The 22,948-nt window shown below is 44.6% G+C and overlaps 2 protein-coding genes across 6 annotated transcripts in view; one reads left to right on the forward strand and one right to left on the reverse strand.

Annotated features, from left to right (window-relative positions):
* ARHGAP17 (Rho GTPase activating protein 17) overlaps positions 1-14,782 on the reverse strand; it is a 98,880-nt gene extending 84,098 nt beyond the window's left edge. For all 5 annotated transcript variants that reach the window (XR_009694434.1, XM_061153048.1, XM_061153044.1 and 2 more), the window contains exon 1: positions 14,636-14,782. Coding sequence is in view for 4 of the 5 variants with exons in the window: in XM_061153048.1 (XP_061009031.1) it covers positions 14,636-14,688 (53 nt within the window). In the remaining variant the exon portion in view is untranslated. The remainder of the gene's footprint in view (positions 1-14,635) is intronic.
* LOC133063221 (thyroid receptor-interacting protein 11-like) lies at positions 14,687-18,344 on the forward strand. The gene is given in 3 exon segments (XM_061152343.1): positions 14,687-15,281; positions 16,035-17,517; positions 17,519-18,344. Coding segments are annotated over 3 exon segments (2,349 nt in total). The 3' UTR covers positions 17,790-18,344.
* The last annotated feature ends 4,604 nt before the right edge of the window (positions 18,345-22,948 follow it).

Here is a 22,948-nt window from a genome sequence, read left to right on the forward strand (position 1 = left end):
ACAGAGAGCTAGTGGGATGTTGCTATATAAACAGGGAGCTCAGCCTGGTCCCCCGAGACCACCTAGAGGGGCAGAATGGGGTGCGGGCTGGGAGGGAGGTTCCAGAGGGAGAGAAACACGTATACCTATGGCGGATTCATGCTGATGTATGGCAGAAACCAACACACTATAAAGCAATTATCTTCCAATTAAAAGAAATAAGTTAAAAAGAAAAAAAAACCTCCTCTCACGATTTCTCAACTTTCTCTTCCAAGTCCTTCCTCAGCCTACGTGCATTGCAATTGTTTTCTCCATACAGGTGATCTTCTGCAAGTTCAGCATAAGATCACCTGTCAATCTTATGACTGAGACACAGAATAAAGGCTCCTCATACATATTAAAAGGTGTGAGACTAAAAGAAAAGAACAGAAGGACTTCCCTGGTGGTCCAACGATTAAGACTCCACGCTTCCAATGCAGGGGGTGAAAGTCTGATCCTTGGTTGGGGAACTAAGAGCCCACATGCCAAGTGGTGTGGCCAGAAAAGAGAGAGAGAAGGGTGGAGGGAAATGCTTGCTGATTTCCACTGGAAAGCATTCGGGTTAGGACATCTGCATTTTAGCAGGATTTAAGCACTCCTTATCATGTTTCTGGGATGCCCATTAGGGGTGCCATCACATGCCTTTTATACAATACTACTATAAACAATTATACGGCTAAACATTATTTTGGGGAGTCTAACTAACTAAGTAAGGAAAGAAAAAGAAATCATTAAAATAATACCAAAAGAAATAGAAACAAACACAGAGAATATTATATATACAGAAAAGTCAAAGAAGTAACAAAATTATCAACTGTAGCAGAGAAGTTGTAAAGTATATGCAAACATCAACATGACCCATGCTTATCAAATACACTAATTAGGCACTATTCTCAACAAGAACTATTGCAACAAAATATTTAGGAAGCACATAAAAGCTTTGGGTCTATAAAGAGATGTGCCATGCTCACGCTGTAAAGATATCAGTTCTCCCCAGGTCTAGCTCACAGGTTTCCTAGACTATAATTCCTGGGTTTTAGTTATTTCTGTCTCCTCAGGACCTAGCCCATAGCAGGCACCCAATAAATATTGTTTGGATAAGTGAGTGAGCTCCATATCAATCAAAATCCTAAATGAATTTTTCTAGGAACTAGAAAAGTGATACCAAAATTCATTTTTAGACAGAAACAGGAAAGAATACCTGAAAAAGAAGAGCTCATGGAAACCATGTGTACCAGATTCAAAACATGCTACAGATCAACAGTTAGTAAAACAGTGTGGTACTGGTGTGCACACACATACAGGCACACTAAAATCATAAGTCAGTGGAAGAGAAAGTGCAATCCAAAAAGTAGATATATGAATGATATGTTTTAAAAAAGAGAGAAGCATTATAAAACACTGGAAAAGCCAAGTATCATGGTGTTATCTACTTCCGTAAGTAACATCTAACCGCACACCTCTTGCCTTCACCTCAAACATCATGCTGTTAAATGTGTTTTCAAGTCAATCGCCAGGGCCCTTGTCTTAGCTCTGGCCACCGCCATGTCTCTCAGTCTATTCCAGAGCTTCCTAGCTAGTCTCCTTCCACCTTCTCCTCTTTCCCTTCCTCCACCTGCTGCCAGAATTGTCTTCCTAAAGAAAACCGATTTAATTTTCTCAACCTTCTGCATGTAAGGGCTCCCCAGATCCACTGCAATGGTCCCCAAAGCTGGAACAGAAGTCTTTCTAATGACGGTCTTCCACAGAGGAGAACAAAAGCCAGTCAATACTACCTGACTTCAAAAAGTTGGGTGTCGGTGGTCATGGGTGACGATGTGTTTGAGTTCTGCCATATTGGGGCTGTTTGGGGATTATGATTAATCCTAGCGTGTCCAGAAATGCAAAAGCAGTGAGAGCAGTGAAAAGGTTATAAGAGAGGATGAACAAGTATAATGGAAAGTAAAGAAACTAAAAGCTACACTGTGGAAATAATGCCTCAATAGACTTTCCATGTACAGCACAGAACAACTGTCTATAAAGGGGTAGATGGTCATCCATTTACACGAGGTGAAGAAAATTGAGTATACTGGTTTTAGGCTTCTTAAAGCTTTGAAGGACCAATGCACTTCTCCTACTGGATGGAAATGCATCCAGAGACTTGTGAATTGAAATGCCACAGTCATTCTGGACTTGAAATCATGTGGATCTACACACAACCTCTCATTAGCTAATTTGAAAATAAGAGCTGGGTAGAGTTTTACCACTGTTAAGAGTCAGATATCGTTGTCTTTTTCCAATTTATAGACAAAAAAAAAAAACAAAAAACTAAGTAAAGAATATATTTTTCCAGGGTTTTAGGTTTTCCGCTATGAACTTTTCTTCTCTCCTGGAATTCTTAATCACCTGTCATCTCTTCCTGCCTGTTACCAAGACTGCTAAAGTATCACATGTCAGAAAAGCTTCACCCCAATGCATTTCAGAGACCCCAAGCCTGAGCGCCTGCTCCGTCTAGCCTAGCATTCACCACAGCTAGTGAAGCAGAAATACTCTGGTGTATTTCCCCAAGGTACAGCTGGGCATGGGTTCAAGTGGCCACTCCAGGCAATGCATCTGAAAGTATCCAATGACCATGTGAAATCCAAGCTGGTAGATGTGTAAATGTTCACGCTGACAGGTAACAGGTAGTTGCCTACAAGAATTTCGGTGTAGTTCTGAACATTTATATATTTAAATATTTGCATTTATTTCACCATTTGTTTACTTAGTCTACAATTTATGATTTAAACTCTAGGAGACAAAAACTTGGCTAACCCATGTGGAAGAACACTGAGAAACCATAGAAGAAATGCTGATGAAACATTAAAAGAGAGATCAAATTGACTACTAGATTAGACTATTGATAAGGAAGATACCTAAAAAAGAATTGAGGGAAAGGAGGGGAAGAGAAACATCTTAAGACTAATTAGAAGGAAGAGGCCTATGCAAACAACAAGCTGTGAAATATCAAGACACAGGAAGCAAATCTTACAACCCAGAGCGCTGAGGAGAACTGAATATGTTTTCATATCATTTGCTACAAATAGGCTCTACCTATTCAAAATCAAGATATGGCATTAATATTTACTTACTAACACCTAAAATCCACTAGAATAGATGCACTTGGCTCTATTTGTGTGTCTGTCTTCCTACTCAAGTCCCTAGGCATCAGTTATATTTTTAACCCTAGCCCCTAGCATTTGACAGGTTCTCAATATACATTGGATATTCCCAAGTGGCACAGTGGTAAAGAATCCGTCTTCCACTGCAGGAGACACAAGTTCAATCCCTGGGTCGGGAAGATCATCTGGAGGAGGACATGGCAACCCACTCTAGTATTCTTGCCTGGAGAATCCTACCAGACAGAGGAGCCTGGCAGGCTTCAGTCCACAGAGTCACAAAGAGTCGGACACGACTGAAACAACTCAGCACACACGCAAAATACACGTTGGTTGAGCCGAATTGGTAACTGAACAGTGAAACTGGCAATTGAACATTAACTCCATGGCAATTAAATACACAAATGACATACAGAAAACTTGAACGTATAAGGAAACACAAATATAGTGACAGTGGTCATTTCAACTTTAGTGGAAAAAAGTAAAACAAGTAGTGAATTTAAAGAAAGACAACATCTGGACTTCCCCAGTGGTCCAGTGGTTAGGACTCCACCTGCCAAGGCCGGGGACACGACTTTGATCCCTGGTCTGGGAAAATCCCACATGCCAAGGAGCAACTAAGCCCATGCACCTAAAGCCTGTGCTCTGCAATTAAAGGAGACATGACAATAACCACACACCTCAATGAAGAGTAGCTCCTACACACCACAGCTAGAGAAAGCCTGCGTGCTGCAACAAAGACCCAGCACATCCAAAAGCAACTACTCAAAAAAAAAAAGATGTCTAGGGCTACGAGGGTGATGGTGAGACAGGGCACTCATCATGTCTTGCATGGTGATGGGCATTGCTGGGGGACATACTTGCTGTAAATGTCCTGCAAACAAAATGACGCACTGTCACGTTAGCAGGCAATGTGCAGTACATGCCTGCCTGCTCAGTCGCTCAGCTGTGTCCAACTCTTGCGACCCCATGGAGTGCAGCCCGCCAGGCTCCTCTGTCCATGGGATTTCCCAGGCAAAAATACTGGAGTGGGTTCCCATGCCCTTCTCTAGGGGGTCTTCCAGACCCAGGGACTGAACCTGCGTTTCCTGCTTGACAGGTGGATTCTTTACCACTGAGCCACCAGGGAACCCCCAATTTGCAGTACACTGACCACAAAAATGCTGATTTCCTACAAATGCATGGATTCGAAACTCCAGAGAATTCATCAGGAAAAAAATAATAATAATTTAGAGGGGAATGGCTAAGATCATTAAAATAGCAACAGGCCATGTCAAAAGTAAGGGGAGAGCTAGATGTTCCTCAGAAGGGATAAGGACCAGCTCAAGTCAGCAGAGGCAGCTGGAAGGCCTGTGGGTCCAGGTGAAAAAAAAAATGAAAGCTTGAACTAAGGTCATTGGAAGAATGGTCATCGAGGGGCAGAGACCAAGTCAAAAGATACTCAGGAGGCAGAACTGCCAGATGGCAGTGACAGCCTGGATGTGAAAAAGGGGGGGCTGGAGGGGGAGGGCGGGCCTGACAGGCGACTGGGTAGGTATGGAGGCATTCCACGCACTAGGGCAAGAGTCAGCAAACTCTCTAAAGGGAACAGATGGTAAACGGCATAGGCTCTGTGGGCCGGACGATCGCTGTTAAAACCACTTAGCTCTGCTGCATCAGCGCATGGCTATTTTATTTTATTTTACAAAGCAGGTGGTGGGCAGGATTTGGCCTGCAGGCCAAAGTTTGTCGACCTGGAGACTAGGGAATCCAAGGAAAGGAGATCAATCTGGGGATGAAGTTCACGAGTTCAAGGTTAGCAGGACACTTAAAATGGAGACGTTCAGTCTAGGGACAAAGAGATACTAGGGCCAGACGCATAAAATTGAGAGTCGTCAGTCGTGTGGTGGCAGGGATGGGGCTGAGATCACCGGGGGGAAATGGCCTCAGAAGAGAAGGGATGAAGGGCATGTCCCTGTCCCGATCCAGGGCAGGTGGGCAATGTCACCTCAGCTCACTACGGCCCTGGAAAGATAAGAGGCATTATAACCTAACCTCCCTTAGCTCCTTTATCTTAAAAAGAAGCTCCTATTTTAACACAGGGCTTTTATTCCCTTTTCCAAGGTAGATGACTTCCAAGACTGAGTTTCAGTGTCATAAATGAAAAAGAAAACTTCCCACTGGCTGGAAAATAAGGCAATTCTAAAGTAAAATGCCAAAAAAAAAAAAAAAAAATAAAAAAAATAAAGTAAAATGCCTATCGGCTTTTTAATGTTTCATTTATTATGAATTTCATACTCAAAACATCTATCACATGTGTGTTAAGTATAATGAATGATGATAGAACAAATGTTTGGTCCCCCATCTTAAGAAGAAGTGAATTAAGTTCATTATCAAAACACTACTGTCCAACGTTCATACCTTAAGAGTTAGTCTCTAAAACCTGAGGTCAAAGCAGGCAGCCCAAGACCAGATAAAGCCTGAAGATATATTTTCTTGGGCCTACACTAATTTTTTCTTTTTGGCTGTGAACATTTAAACACCAAGAAATTGCATTCTGGAATATAAATATTATTAAAAATGGGGAGATGTGACTACAATGTATGCACATTTCACCAAGGCAACAAGTGCTGGAGCTGACAGCAAATATCCCTTTTTTTTAAGATTCTTTTTTTGATATGGACCATTTTTAAAGTCTTTATTGAATCTGTCACAATATTGCTTCGGTTTCATGCTTTAATTTTTTGAATGCCAGGCGTGTGGGTTCTTAGTTCTCCGACCAGGGATCAAACCTGCAGCCCCCTGCACTGGAAGGCCAAGTCTTAACCACCGGACTGCCAGGGAGATCCCGACTGTCCCCTTTAAATAAACATGCCTCACTACGTTCATAGTCCTCACCATGCCCTATGCCTTACACCTGACAACCACTTCACTTACTAACTTTGCTTGCCCGGCATTTGAGTTTGTGACTCCCTCCTTACAGAGTATTAATTGTGGTTCCCAACTTTTTGGAAAATAGGAGACATTATGTAAAGCAAAATTTCAGACTCTCTCACCAGGAACATTACTGGTCCAAAATCCCTTATCCATCACTCTAAAATTAAAAAACAAAAAAAAAAACACCTTTTTTTTTTTTTGCAACTCATTTGACAACATAACTTGACCTAAGCTAACACGAAGCTATTTATAATCTTAAGGATTCCATTTAGTGTGAAATACATTCATAAATTTTGCTATAGAAATATTAACATGTATGATTATGGGCTACTGCCCTAGACCGTACTGGAGATATTATATTTAATAATAATAGCATATGTGCGCTTTTCTTTAAAATCTGAAAAATTCTGAATTCTGAAGCCCATCTGACCCCAGAGGTTTTGGATAAAGGACTGTGGGCCTATTATAATTTTGCTATCTACATTTAAGAATACACACACACACACAAAGCAGATGGGAGTGAAATAATAATATTTTTACATGGATTTATACTTGATTAATTATAATGGCATTTATCTATATGTGAGAAACAGAAATAGAACATATGCAAAACCATCCACAGTCTGAGAAGAATGCATAGAGCACAGGCTGCCTCTAGGACCCTAGGCCAGAGTATGGGACCCTACACCAGACTCTGGTGGGGTTAGGCGTGTACACACTGCGAATCACAGGCACAAAGTGAAGTGAAAGTCACTCACTCGTGACTGACTCTTTGCGACCCCATGGACTATACAGTCCATGGAATTCTCCAGGCCAGAATACTGGAGAGGGTAGACTTTCCCTTCTCCAGGGGATCTTCCCCAACCCAGGGATCGAACCCAGGTCTCCTGCATTGCAGGCGGATTCTTTACCAGCTGAGCCACAAGGGAAGCCCAAGAAAACTGGAGCAGGTAGCATATCCATTCTCCAGCGGATCTTCCCGACCCAGGAATCAAACTGGGGTCTCCTGCATTACATACACTATATGGTATGTGAAAATGATGCTATGTGACCATATCCTTTGGGGTTTTTTACCCCCCAACTCAGTGAATAATGAGTTTTCACTCACCTATAAATACCCTGTTTGCTCTCCTAGGATTTCACAATATGTAAAGTACATCACAAGGCCACAGAAGGTCAGATTCAGAAGAAGCTGCAAAGGTACCAGATTCCTTGCCACGCCTGCTCTAAGCGGAGGCTGGATGGAATCCACTCGGATTGGAGCAGAGCACAGCTGCCTCCTCTGTCTCAGAATTACTGTTCAGAGAAAGTCAACATGAGTAAAATGAGGCAGCAGAGTAGGGGGTGCATCCTCAGTCGCTTCAGTTGTGTTTGACTCTTTGAGACCTCATGGACTGTAGCCTAGCAGGCTCTTCTGTCCACGGGATTCTCCAGGCAATCCCAAGGGCATTGCCATGCCCTCTTCCAGGGGATCTTGCCAACCCAGGGTTCAAATCCAAGTCTCCCATGTCTCTGGTATTTGCAGGCAGATTCTTTACCAGCAGGGTCACCTGGGAAGCCCAGAGCAGGTGAGGGATGTAGTATGTGATGCCGACAAGAGCAAGGAAGGGCCGTCTCATGGAAGAGAGACAAGATGGAGTCTGCGTGGCTCCAGAGGGCTATTCTGGGTGTGCCGGTAGAGGGGTATTGCTGACTCACCTTGAGAGTTTAGCGCTGCCCACCTGGGTGGGGGAGAAGGTCATTAGATATCTGTGACCTTCAGGGAGGGTCGGCAAAGACTGTACTGGGGTGGCCAAAAAGTTCATTTGGATTTTTCTGTGCCATCTTCAGGGAAACCCAGAATGAACTTTTTGGCCAACCAAATAACAGACTAAAACAAGCCAGGTAGGGACTGGGCTGAACTGGACAGCTTGTGCCCCACCCGGACAGAACAGCTCAGCTCAGCTCCTGTCTCCCATACTCGGGAGGGTAGCAGGTACTGCCAGGTCTTCTAAGATTTTACATGCCACTGGAAATCCAGGTTTTCATGTGAAAACTTCTCATTTTAAAATAGGAGCCAATGAAGACTCCAGTATTCTTTGCCTGGAAAATCCCCATGGACAGAGGAGACTGATGGGCTATAGTACATGGCCTTGAAGAAAGTAGGACACGACTGAGTGACTAAGCATAGCACAACAAAGACTCCGAGCTCCCAATGCAGGGGGCCCATGTTCGATCCCTGGTCGGGGAACCAGATCCCGCATGCTGCAGCTAAGATCCAGAGTGCCACAACTAAGACCTGGTGCAGCCAAATAAATACATAAAATATAGTTTAAAAAACAGATAAAAATATGAGCCAATGATTGTAAAAAAAAATTAAAAAGTACTGAATAGGCCAAAGAGAACAGACTGGCGCCTTGGTTTGGATAATTCACATGTCTGGATCCTGGAAGGACTAGAACAGGCTTTGTCAGTCTCAGCATTCTTGAATTTGGGATCAGATAAGTCTGGGCTGTGAGGCTCTCAGGTCAGGGGCATTGTAGCATGTGTAGCAGCCTCCCAGGATGCCACCTACCCCTCCCCCAACCAAGTCAGGACAATCAAAAAAAGTCTCCAGACGTTGCCAGCTGTCCCTCAGGGGGGGAAACCATACCTGGTAAGAGCAACTACACTAGAGCAACATCCAGCTCTCAGCCTCAAGGATTTTAGCAAAAGTATCACTCATGACTCTTACAGGTTCCTTAATGTAAGAGTTCCCACACGAAGTAAGGATTTACAGCTGCTTTGGAACTAGAATCCAGAGTTTAAATCTGTCATTTACTAGCTTGATGACCTCTCTGAGTTCTGGTTTCCTTATCATTATATCAGGAACAAATAACACCACCTCTTAAGAGTTACTGAAAGAGGGCGATGGGATAATTTAAGCAAAGCACTGGGCCCAGCAGCTTAATAAGCACCAAGGACATTTAATAAACATTAATCCTTCCCTGGTGAAGAGGCAGCCCAGATTGTGCAGTGGGAAGAACGTGGGATCCAGAGTCAGAAGCCCAGGACCCAAGCCATGCCTCAGCGTCTTAGCAGCTGTATGAACCTGGCAAGTCATTTCCCTCTTTCTAAAATAGAAATGATCATTGCCAGTAGCGAGAACCAAGCCAGGTGGTCTGCTACTGTGCTGTGTACTTAGTTCTAAGCTCGGTCGTGTCTGACTCTCTGCAACCCAACTGACTGTCGTCTGTCAGGCTCCTCTGTCCATGGGGATTCTCCAGGCAAGAATACTGGAGTGGGTTGCCATGCCCTCCTCCAGGGGATCTTCCTAACCCAGGGATCAAACCCAGGTCTCATGCATTGCAGGTGGATTCTTTATCATTTGAGCCACCAGGGAAGCCCTGGTTTGGTAAGCACTCGGTAAACCAACTAGAGAGAAGCTGACGAATAACACTATCAAATCTTTTAAAGATTTCCATCCTGGTGGCTCAGCGTAAAGAATTCGCCTGCGGGAGACCACCTGCAATGCAGATGTGTGTTCTATTCCTGGGCCAGGAAGAACCCCTGGAGAAGGAAACAGCAACCCACTACAGTTTTCTTGCTTGGAAAATCTCATGGACAGAGGAGCCTGGCAGGCTACAGTCCATGAGGTCGCAGGAGTCAGGTATGACTTAATGACTAAACCATCACCATAAAGGAAAGAATGAACTCCTCAACAAATCCAAAGAACCGAGAATGTAATAACATCAGGGTGTGTGTTAGTTGTTCAGTCATGTCCAACTCTTTGCGACCCATGGACTGTAGCCCACCAGGCTCCTCTGTCCATGGATTCTCCAGGCAAGAATACTGGAGTGGGTTGCCATTGCCTTCTCCAATAATATCAGGGTAAGGTACAGGAAAAATAAGAAAAATAATAATAGGGATCCTGAACTCCGAGGTCCTTCTAGACAAGCAATTGCCAGCTGGTGACCCACAGGCCAAATCTGGCCACTGATGGATTTGTTTGCCCCAGTATCACAGTGATTGTCTCATTTGCATTAAATGCCACCTAAAGGAGATCAGTCCTGGGTGCTCATTGGAAGGGCTGATGCTGAAGTTGAAATTCCAGTACTTTGGCCACCTCATGCGAAGAGTTGACTCACTGGAAAGACCCTGATGCTGGGAGGGATTGGGGACAGGAGGAAAAGGGGACGACAGAGGATGAGATGGCTGGATGGCATCACCAACTCGATGGACATGAGTTTGAGTAAGCTCCGGGAGTTGGTGATGCACAGGGAGGCCTGCATGCTGCGATTCATGGGGTCGCAAAGAGTTGGACACAACTGAACGACTGAACTGAAAACTTTCATTGAAGTCCAGATTTCAGGCTTTTCTGGAAAGCTGCAAAGGTTGAGTCACTCTGGGCCCATATTCTCATGTGCCCTTTTTGGTAGGAGGGGGGCGGGGAGGGGCACGCCCCCAACCCTTACCTGTCCTCAGTCACTCATTTATTTTACCCGTCTGGCTCCTCCAGGTATTTGAGTTTGTAACCTTGGCTTATCTCAAAAGCTTTGAACCTCCAGGGAGTACTTGAGTCAAGGCAGGAACCCACACCCAATGAGACACTCCCTCCCAGAGCCTCACCTAGGTCATAACTCTCCTGGTTAGTCCTTCAGATTCCTTTTCTCCTGGACACTCCGACCTCATAACTAAACTTTCTTCGAGGTCCTCATGCCATGTACACTTTCCTCCTGGCAGGGCATCACCTTTCTCCAAATCGCCACCTGCATCCACTGGATTATCTGCACCAAGGATTTTCAAAGAACAAAATGCCTGCTTCTTGCGGCTGCTGGGCTGGGCTGTGCTCATTCGAGTCCGACTCTGCGATCCCGTGGACTGCAGCCAGGCTCCTCTGTCCAGGGAATTAGACTACAAAAGGCCTGACATGATGTTTCTTGTTTCCTAACCGGCACCCCAGTTTCCCTTGGGGAGCCAGCGCTCCCCCACTCTCAGCCCCTGAGGTTTAGATGGGAGTTGACTCCACACCCATTTCCAGAGAGAAGCAGGGGACCCAGTCAGAAGCACTGAGTCAATTTTGGGCCTTTGGAGACAGTGACTCGGAGAAAAGGTTTTCTGTCCTTCTAGGACTGGAAATGAGGATGATGGAAGCGAGGGGGGTTCTCCTGTGGACACACAGCTTATCGGGAGAGTGGAACCCCTGGATCCAGCCCAGCCTGAAGCCAGACTCCTTTTGGATATTTTTTGGTCACATATAAGCCAAATAATTCCCATCTTCACTTATGGCAGTTTGAAATGGGTTTTCATACTACCAAGGGAGACCTCATTAATACAAAAGAAATCTGAAAGTGCTTGAAGATGGAGACAAAGCCAAAAGGCTTTGCCCAAGCTTTCTTCTGGTTTTTGTTACCTCCCTCTGTCCAATAAGAACCAGCATTAGCCAGCCATCTGAAAGCACGTATCTCAGGGTAACAATTATTTCTTTGCTTGCCTATCTCTTCCACAAATCTATTGAGCTCCTTCAGGGCAGAAACAGGGAGGCAGAAATAGACTCAAATACCTCACATACTCACACACAGTTTGGGCTGAACAACTGTTGAATCGGTGAATCAACAAAAGGCAAGGGGGCACAAAAGAACCATCCTCCTTGTCCCCTTTGGGACACCCACCTCAGGAGACCACCTCATTCGAACCACCTTCTGAAACAGACTCATCCACCCATTACAAACAAATTGCATCATGAGAACTCACTCCTTCCAGCCATTACTAACTCTCCCACATGTTGGTCCCATGGAACCTCACTGTGGGGTTACTCACAAGGTCCTCATTCTGCAAAGAGAATACTTCATCGAAAGACACCACCCAGAACTACAGACAGTACACGCTGTGGGCAAGTCATTCACATGTACAACTTCACTCATTAGCGAGAGTGTGTGTTTTAGCCTTTGTTTTGAACCCAGTACATCCAGAAGCCTGGTTTTGATATCCACCAACCATCTGCTTCTGCCCAATAACAATTTCAGGCTCTCTCCTGCCTCCTCCATCTTTCCTCCCTGCTGCTGCTGCCTCCCTAGTCCTTGACAATTACTTAAGTGGAGGGGTGGGCGGGGGGTGGGGGTGGGGGGGGGTAGACAAACATATACAGGAAATCAACAGCAGTAAAGTAACAGGTTCCCCAGTAAAAACACTTTTGACTTTAGGTGCATAATTGCCACACCCTTAATACCACTGTAATAGCTGCAGCTTACACTGCATCAGGCAATAAAGATTTTCAAACAGAGTCAAAGGTCAGAGCCAGAATTACAGTGAGTCACATCACTGCACTCAGTCTATCCAGTTCTCGTTTTCCCATACCACTTGAACAATCTAGTGAGAGCTGGATTTACATTCATTTGACCATGTTTATTGAGGATCTGCCAAGTGATAGGAACCACAGAAGATCCTGGGAATCAAAGAAGAAAGAGTAATCATTCTTAAATGAAGAATGCTGGCAAGTAAAGAAGCAATTACATTATGGAAAAACAGGTGTTGTGTGGGATTAGGAAAGAGCCAAGGAGGGACATCCAAACTCTGTCCCAGGGAAGGCCTTTTAGAGGCAGAGACCTTTCCAAGGAGACCTGAGGAATAAGTGGGAAGTGACCTAGGGCAGGTGTGGTAAAAGAGATTCCTTTCTGATAGTTCCAAGTAGAGGCTAATATGTAAGAAAAGTATAGCCTACACTGAAAACTGAAAGTAGGCAAGTATGACTAGAATTTAAAAGTATAAAAAGAGAACCTGCGACAGAGGGAGCAGGGGCCAAAGACACCCTGAACAGTTTCCCTGAATCAGCTTTGCAGCTTTTAAAGCCTGAGAACTTTGTTTAAAAAAAAAAAAAAAATCACTTGCCTGATACAATGTATAAACAGACCAAAATGACTCTCTGACAAATGCATCTTGACACTCACTAAATATTGATTCCCTGATGCATGTTCCCCAGAACACTAAGAGGGGTAGAAAATTCACAGAATTATCTTGTAATTCATTCCCAGATTCTTGACTGAACCATGAGCCATCGCCAATACTCTGTCCTGGTGACTTAGCCATGAAGAATTCACCTGTGATGAAGAAGACTGCCTGCAATGCAGGAGACACGGGTTTGAATCCTGGGTCAGGAAGATTCCCCCAGAGAAGGAAATAGCAACCCACTCCAATATTCTGGCTTGGGAAATCCCATGGACAGAGGAACCTGGCAGGCTACCGTCCATGATGGCAAATCCGACATGACTTAGCGACTCAATCACCAACACCACAATACTTTGTCTACCTTCCTCTCCACGTTATTTCTATCATTTCCCCACAAATAACAGAAAACAAGACACATCTAGGCTTTAGCCTAGACAGGAATTAACTCTGGAAAAAGGATAGACGCGCACCAAGTTAACAGGGAGGGGTACCAAAAAGACCTAAACAACAAAACTAAGCAAAAAGTTGAGGGAAACGAAACAGTAAAGAGCACATTTAGAAAACTCAAGAGGAAGTAAAAGTATTTTCATACACACACACGAAAAAAGAAGTGTCCCACGTGCTTTGGCCAAACCAAACTCCCCCTTTGACTCAACTGCTGCAAAAAAGCAGCCAACGCAGTGAAAAAAAAAATCCCGCATTCATCTCTCTTCCCAGAATAAACAGCAAAACCGGTACCATACAGCTAACTTGCCCTGGATAGACCGTGAAAAATCTGCCCCAGGTAACACATCACATGACAGTCCTCTTCAGAAGCTCTCAAGACCACAGACCAGTCCTGTCCCGACGGCGGTTCCTCTACTAACTCCCTCTCGCCTGTCATTTCAGAATCAAGGCTTGTCAAGCAGTCAAGGAATCCCAAAGAAGCAGGGAGCAGGATCTGCTTCCAAACCCAAAGTGAGAAAGACTTTTAAAATGATATTTATTTTTAAACTGGCGCTAGGCGTTTCCAGAATCCTTTTCTCCTAATTTTTTTTTTTCCCCCCAAGCTTTTTTAAATGTCAAGCTGTCCGGTTTCATATTCGCCTCTGGTCTAGAGACAGCACCACCTCGTAACTCCCTCAAAGGGCGTTCTGAAACTCACCAGGCAGATCCGCTGGGCTTCTGACCCTTGCTTCTTGCTGCTCGCCTCCCCGCTACCTCCCGCCCCCAGGCACTTGCCAGTGAGGTTTTGCAGCAGGGGGGCCACACGGAAAGGCTGAGAATGCCGCCCCCCAAGCCCGGCAGCCTCGGACACACCACTGATCGGAGTTGCAGCCCCAGGCGGCGGCCCGGGGCTGCCCGATCCCGGGGGAGGGAAAGGCGAAGGGCAGTTCCAGTCCCAGGAGGGCGATGCTCCGCTGGGCAGTGGGGACCCCGAGGGGTGGGAGCGGGAGGCGCGGTCCGTCCGTCCGGTCTCCGGGGGCCAGGCGGCGGCCCAGAGCCGGCCTCCAGGCCGCGGCGTGGCGCAGACCCCGACCCTGGGCCCCGCCGGCCTCGGGCGGAGCCTCAGCCTGGCCCGTAGCGGCCGGGCGCGCGGAAGAAGCCGGCCCGCCCCCCCACCGTCTCGACCGCGACCCCCGGCCCGCGCGACCCCCGGCGGCCCGGCGCGGCGCACTCGCCTGCCCACGGTCTGGTTGGCCAGCTGCTTCATGCGGTTGAACTGCTTCTTCATGGCGGCGGCGGCAGCGGCCCGCGGGGCTCGGGCCGGGCAGGACGGGGGACGGCCTGGCGGCTCCTACATCGCTTCCCGGCCGAGGCGCGGCGGCGGCGGCGGCACTGCTCCCCAGGCCCGCAGCCCCGCCCTCGCCGCGTCACTTCCAGCGGCGCCGCCCGCCTGCCCGGCCGGGTCGGGGCGGGCGAGGAACGAGGAGCGCCAGGCCCCGGGCGGCGCGCGATCAGGCCTCCGCCGCCCGCCCGGGGGCCGCGTGGTTCCCCCGCCTCCAGGGGGTTCCCTGGGCCCGGCGACGCGCGGCCGCCTGGGGCGCCGCGGTCCACCCGCACCTCGGCGTGTTTGTGCTTCCGCTCAGCGATCGCCTGCTCGGGTGATATTCATCTTTAACTCGCTTCCCAGACTAGATCGCAAACACGCGGTGGGCAAAGCAGACACAAAGAGTGGAGACCCCAAGAGCCGCCAAAAAGTCACCCTCGGGACTAGACCCCCGGGCAGGGCTCTCTGGGGGGCGCGGGAGGCAAAGTGGAACGGGAAAGGAGCTTTGGGCCGATGGAAATGGTTCAAGTCTTTATCAGGGCCGAGCTTATGCGCAGGTGTAGACGTTTGTCAAAATACACCAACTTGGACTCTTAAGACGGACCCGTGTCCCTATGTACATTTACCTTGATTTTTTTTTTTTTTTTTTAAGGAAAAAAAAAATAGTTGCATGAAACAAGCTGCAGGCCAGTGTGTGTTGTGAGATGCCACTTGGTAAAAAAGTCAGAGGCAATTAAATATATTTTATTCCCGTTTGAATACTATTACGGAGAAGGAAATGGCAACCCACTCCAGTAATCTTGCCTGGAGAATTCCATGAACAGAGGAGCCTGGCAGGCTACAGTCATGGGGTTGCAAAGAGTCAGGCATGACTGAGCAACTATCACACACTGTGGTACTGCTTCTCTTTTATTGATTTATATCTACCTTGAATGTCACTCCATATCATAAAGAAGAGAAAAAGAGAAAGTCAGAGACAAGGTGTGCTTTCTATGAACATGCGCTCACCGATGGCGCAGAGCTGCGGTGACGGTAGTCGGTCCAGGGGACCAAGGTGTTACCGGCCCTGGGAAAATCACGCAAGCAGAAAAGTGCCCAACCCTAGCGCTGGGAAGTCGAGGGGATGAGCAGACGCCCGAGCAGGGACACGTCACAGGAGACAACTTTGTTAGGTCGCAGGCCACGCCTGGGTCTCCGAGGGTTCTATAAAGGGGCCTTCGCAGCCCATGTTGCCTAGAAACTGATTTTTTTTCTTAACCTCGAGCTGGTCAGCAGTGAGGCTGTCCGACTCCGCTGGATCCTTTTCGCAGGACAGATCAGGTCAGTTCTACGACCTGGGACAATGTCCTGGTTTGGTGGCCTTGGCTTAACCTTAGGCCATTCCCTGGGGCAAGTGGGTGGTACTGTGGCCTCTTTAACAGACTATGTTTCTAGTTTCACAAAAGATGTGCTGAGGAAGGGAGCTGAAAAGGTGGAAGAACTCCCTGACTCTGCAAGACAGGAGGTTGTGGACTTTGAATCAATCTTAAAATCAGAGATTGAGAGGCTTCGAATTCTTTGTAGTGATCTAGAAGAGAAGTATGAAGCATCAGAGCTTCAGCTGAAGCTGCAAACCGCTAGCTACAGACATCAGTTACACCAGAAAGACATAGAAATCAAACTTCTGACAGCAAGACAGGCAGCAATGAAGGATGAGTTGCTAAAGCTGCAGTCAGTCACCAACTCAGTAAATCTTCAGGATAGCTTTCAGCCCTCAACTCCTGCACCCTTTTCACTGGGTTATGATGTCTATCAGCATGCTTTACCTTTCCAGAATGATGATATGGACTTCGCTGATCTAATTTGGTCACAACAAGAAATAAATAGATTGTCAAATGAAGTTTTAAGACTTGAGGCTGACGTCAGCCATTGGAGACATTTTGCTCAAACTTCCACAGCACAGGGAGCGGATAGTTTTAATCTAAAGGAAATCTATAAACTGCAAAATACTATCAAGGAACTTGAAGAGAATCGAAATAAGGAAATCGATGACCATCAACTTGAAATGGCAGTACTGCAGGAAATTCATCAGCAGAAACTGGCAGAAATAAGTGGCAGGCATCGAAAACAATTAAAGGACTATGAGGAGATGATTCATGATATGCAAAAAGCTACTCAAGTTCTAGCTGCTGAAAAAGTAGCATCTACCAAGAAAATCAAAGGACTTGAGATTAGAGTAAAATACCTTAAAAAAAAATTATCTTCTGTAGAAAAGGAAATGGATGCTCTAGTTAGAGATCAAGACCAGGTAAATGAAACAAATAAAAGATTTAAAAGAGGTGAGTTGAAGCCTTCTATTAAGAAGCATAGTGACGCTGTGACAGAAAATGAAAAAGTTCTTCCACAGAGAACATCCCTGGAAGAAGCATCCAGACAACAACAGCCACTGTCTGACGCTGAAAATGAAATGATGAGATTAAGTAGTTTGAAGCAGAATAAAAATCTCATTGAAGAGAACCTGAAACTTCAAAAACGAGCCCAAGTTTTGGAAAAAGAAAATTCATTATTAAATAGAGAAAAGGAAGAACTTCAACTATCACTTGTCAAATTGAGCAATGAATATGAACCCATTAAAAGCTCAACTATAGGACACATGAACTTGGATTCAGAAGTACATCATTTAAGATATGACTTGGAAATCAAAGAAGGAAAACTCAATGAGAACACTACTGAAAAGAAATTACTGATCCCTGAGTTAGGAGAGCTGGACAGGCAGAAACAAAAAATGACAATGTGTGTGGTTTTGATGAAAGATCCAAAAAAATGAAGGAGACAGCATCATCAATAAACTAAAACAAGATCTAAAACGTAAAAAAAAGAGAGTTTGTCAACTTGAAGGTGATAAAATGAACATTACTAAAGAGTTGGATGGGCAAAAAGAAAAGTTAATTCATTTAAAAATGCAAAAAGGACAGTTAGAAGCAGAATTGTGTCAGGCAGAACAGAGGCTATTGGAAGAAAGGAGGAAGTCTGAGCAAGCTATTAAAGAACCGTCAAGTACAGAGAACGCAGACAGCTCTGCCTAATAGCTGGAGTGTGAGGGTTTGGTTAAACTCAGTCAAGAGAGACTGTTGAGCAGATGATTGCTGACCACAAAGAAACCGAAGAAATTTTGTCATCTAGTTTAGAAGAGCAGAAGCAGTTGAAACAATATAAGGGAGAAAGCCATTTTTATTGAAAAACTTCAAGGAGGTTCACAGCTTCAGGAGGAGTTAAATCAGTGTACTCAAGCCTTAAGAAAAATGGAAAATTTACAGTAAACCATAAAAAGCCAAAAGTCTTGCATCCGTGAGAGAAGAAAATAATCATCTGAAAGAAAAATTGGAATGACTGAGGGAAGAACACAGTCAAACCACAACAATGATTAACCCTAAAACTGTTCCAGAAATAGAATCTGAGGACTCTGCATAGAGCACAGTTGAAGATAATCTTGAAATTAAATCTCATCAAAAGAAATAGAAAGATCTCAGATACCAATGCAAGCAAATGAATATTAAGCACAATTAGCTCTTTTCGGCCCAAGGGGAGGAAATCAGGAATTTGCAAAATGCAACAGAACAAATCAAAACCGAGTTGCCTGAAGAATCCCAGTACATGCCAGTAGAACACTGTGACATTTTTCAAGTTACAGAAGTTCAGAGTCTTCAATTAGAAAACGGAAGTGAAAAGCATGACTGATCTAAAGCCAAAACTGAAAGATTATTACAAGAAATAACAAAAATTGGAGATTAAACTTCTAACTGAAAAGAGTACTCTTTTAACTGAACAGATTGATCAGCTGTCCCATGGCGAGAATGGTAAGCTAACTCAGCTCATCTGGCAAAAAGATTTGGAGATAGTTTCTTCGTATGAAAGTATCTTCAGCTTCTTCCAGTGGCCAAGGTAATGAAGAGATTCATCAATTGCAAGCGTATGCTTTGGAAAGAGAACAAATGTTAGCTGTTTTAGATGAGAAGACTAGGGAAAATAGTCATCTTACAAGAGAAAATTTCAGAACGATAGATATAATTGTTGCCAAAGAAGCTGACCTTGTGAAACTCGAAGATGCCACCACAGAACTCTCACCAGATTTGAAAAGAGTGGTTTCAGGATATGTTTAGAGTAATGATTCAGAATTCATCCCACATGGTTCGAGAAAAAGACATTGAAATTGATGCTTTGACTCAGGAATGTCAGACTTTACTGACAACAGTGCAAACGTCCAGCAATGGTGGTAGGTGAGAGACGTTCATATGGATCCATATGAGGAGCTTCTATGGGAACATGATAAATTAAGACAGCAGGTGAAGATGCTAGAAGAATGGAAAGAGCACATGATGGCCATGGTACAGAATATGCAGTGTGGGTCAACCAGTCTTCAGAAAGAACTTCAACAATTTCAGGCACCAGTTTCAGTTGACAAGGTTAATAATTCTAAACTAGAGATGAACTGTACTGACCTGATCAAAATGATGAAAGGAATAAAATCCAACTCAAAAACTTGGAGCAGCACGTAGCACAAATTAATCTCAGCCTAGAGCAGCTTGGCAGTGCCAAAGGCTTTCTCTTTGGAGTGTCTGACCTAATTTTACCACAGCCTTCTGAAGAATCGCTTAGCTCCAAGTCAGCAGCCTCTCTTAAGGCAGTTAAACCTGATGAATTGAGTGACTCTTCCAAAATGCTCAAAGAAGAGATAGGAGAGTTAAGAAAATTAATGGAGGAAAAAGATGCAACCATTAGAACCCTCCAGGAAGATAATCAGAGATTGTCCAATTCCATCGCAGACAGTTCAGAACTAGAAAAAAAGCGACGTGAACAAGTGAATTCAGAAATGAAGCAGCTACAGGACAAACAAGATGACTTACAAAACTTACTTAAGGAAAAGGAGAACTTTTAATCCAGGCAAAAAGTGATAAATTACTTTGTTTAAGTGAAAATTTCACTAATAAAGTGAGTGAAAATGAACTTTTAAAGCAGGCATTAATCAACCTGAAGGAGATAGCAGTCAGCATTGAATCAGAGATGTGTCAACTGGAAGAGGAAAAGGAAAAAATAGTAGAAACATCTAGGGGAAAGGAAACAAAAAATCAAGCTTTGCAAGAGACAAATATGCAACTGTCTGTGATGTGGAGAGAGAAAGAATTGAAATATTTTACAATGGAGGAGAAGGCACTTGCTTTTGAGCATCTGTTAAAAGAAACAAAATGAGGCAAAACGGGAAATAAGTCATTTTTTAAATGTAGTGACATCGATGCAAGAGAAGACATATTTCAACAGGAGAGAAATGAAGCCATGCTGGTACTAAAACAGAAACAAATGGAAAACCATACCCTCCAGACAGAGTTTCAACATTTACACAACAAAGATCTACGCTTAAAGCAGGAGCAGGAGAGAGTGCGTAATGGGCTGTAGAAGCAGAAGCGTTTCATAGCTGCGAGGCTTTGGCTGCAGAGGACAGAGCGGCTAAACTAAGAATGAAAGTCACCGCATTGGAGGAAAAGTTCCTTCTGTCTTCTAATGCAATGGAAACTGCAAATCAACAAGCCAGTTTGCAGATAGAGTCGTTGAAGGAACAAGTGAATATCATCCCAACGCAGAGAGATGACGCTTTGAGACAGCTTTCTCTGTCGTGAGAACAAGTAAAGGAGGATGCCATCCACTAGCTAACCTGAAGGTGGTAGCCGCAGAATGGATGGAAAAAGCAGATAACCTCGAAGGAAAATTAAAATCGGCACAAGCACATCAGGAGAAAGTGAATGCTGCCTTGAATCTAAAGGAAGAACAAATTAAAGATCTGAAAAAAACAAAATGAGGTCCAACAGGAAGTGCTGGATGAGGTACAGAAGAAGTTGATGAACTTACTAAGTAACGCAGAAGAAGTTGACAAGAGCCTCCTGAGGAACCTCTTCATAGTGTATTTCCAAACACCAAAAACAGCAACGTCACGAAGTGTTGCAGATAATGGGTTATACTCTGGGTATCACAAAGGAAGAAATCCATGTGATTGTGAATGAAGAGGAAGGCAGCGGTACCCTATGGACGACTGGCTGGCTTGGATCACAAAGTGTCCCCAACACACCTATGAGACCAAATCAGCAATCAAGGATGAAGAATTCTTTCTTGGAACTCTGTTAAATTTCTAGAAACAGAATCTCATCTCACTCTTCTGTCACCCAAACCAAAGTCTTTGGGTTCACCAGGAAAGAAAAAACTACCTAAAAATGTACCACCAAGTCTTAAAACTATCTCAGAATCCACACCCCCCAAACCAGATGTGAATCAACGTTCACAGCTATCTCTCTGACTAACCCACGCTGACCTGAAAGCGCTGAGTCTGGGCATCTTCTTTTAAATGCTGTTACTGATGTTTTGCCTACATACCCACCTTTGGTGCTATCACCCGGCAAGAGAGTTGGAGATGTGTCAAAAGACTTTTCAAAGCCATAGATGATTCTTCAGAGACGAGAAACTGAGCCACTTTAAAAAACCAAAGTCACTGTGTTTGTGTACCTTACCAGAGCATGACTTTTCAGAGTCACTTTTCTTAATAAAAATATCAATACTTTTTCTAAAAAGTGTATATTTTAAGGACTTCAAAGATAGTTACTTTTTGAGACTTGAAAGAGTAGTTACTTTTTATGAGAAAGGGCATGGGTGGGATTGGAGGCTGTAGTCAAGGGATGCTTCAAATAGTGTTGTAAAGCTTTCCTTTTACTTTTTTATAAGGAGCAGGTACTTCTGTAGATTTTGGGAAATTAAAATATTACCTTGTGTTAACATTCAAAACGGGACTTCCCATGTGATGCTAGTGGTAAAGAACCTGCCTGCCAATGCAGGAAACTCAAGAGGCACAGTTTCAATCCCTGATTTGGGAAGATACCCTGGAAGAGAGCATGGCAACCCACTCCAGTATTCTTGCCTGGGAAATCCCACAGACAGAAGAACCTGGCAGGCTATAGCCCATGGGGTTGCAAAGAGTCAGACACGACTGAGCACACACACACACACAATGTTCAGAATGATAGAATATACAAGTGCACAGTCTTTGTATGAGAAAAAAGGTGGACAGCTCAAAAGTACAAGATGCATAAAATTTTTAAGAATGAAAGGTTACTTTTCCTGGCTAAGTCCCACTCCTCTTTTCATTGCCTGGTGTTATTGTGCTAAGTCGCTTCAGTCATGTCTGACTCCGGACGACCCCATGGACTGCAGCCCACCAGGCTCCTCTGTCCATGGCATTCTCTGTGCAAGAGTACTGGAGTGGGTTGCCTTGCCTCCCTCCAGAGGATCTTCCTGGCCTAGGGATCAAACCTGCATCCCTTATGCCTCCTGCATTAGCAGGTGGGTTCTTTACCATTAGCACCACCTGTAAAACCCTTCATTGCCTGGGAAACCACTCTATTAATAAACTGTGTTCTCTCAGGCTTTTTAGAAACACTTGCATATTTGTGTACATTCTCTGACTTGTTTTTTTTTAAATAAAACAAACACTACATCTTAGAGATCTTTCCAGGTGTGAATGAATTCCCTCTTACCCTTTTCTTTTTTCTCCTCTTACCCTTTTTTAAAAGCAGCAGTTAGTTTGCTGTGTAGATGTACCCTAATTCTTTTAACTAGCTCCTATTAATCAGCATTTAAGCAGTTTGTATCCGCAAAACGATCATGGCCATGACCAACTCTCTTGCCCATTTCCTTAAGAACGGCTCTAAACTGTCATCGCTTTCCTGAAGTATGCCTTACGCCCTCTTGCAGACACTAGAGGCCAGCAGTCAGGAACTCCCAATTTCCCACACCCCCTTCCTATATTTAACCATCTACTCACTTCCCTCCATCCACTTCTACTTTTCCCTTTTTGTTGTAGGAGAAAAGGGATCCAGCTTTGCAGTTAAAGTCTAATTGCTCCATTATGCCCCAGAAACTATCCACTCAAATACTTTTCAAATACTTCATGCCACTGATTTTCCTTCCTGCCTTATCTTGTGCCTGTCTCTTTCCCCTAAGCTTCAGAGCCTGTCCAAATCATTCCAGCAAGCAATCCTTACCTTTCTGCTCTTTCAGCTACCACCATCTCTCTCTACCTCTCACAACAAAGCTTCTGAAAAAAATTCTTTACTCCTCCCCACCATCTCATTTCTCACTGACTTTTTAGAAACTTATTTTATTTGTGGCTGTGGTTGGTCTTCGTGCTGTTCGGGCTTTCTCTAGT

This window comes from Dama dama, chromosome 10 (genome assembly GCF_033118175.1).
Source record: "Dama dama isolate Ldn47 chromosome 10, ASM3311817v1, whole genome shotgun sequence".
NCBI classification, from domain to species: Eukaryota; Metazoa; Chordata; class Mammalia; order Artiodactyla; family Cervidae; genus Dama; species Dama dama.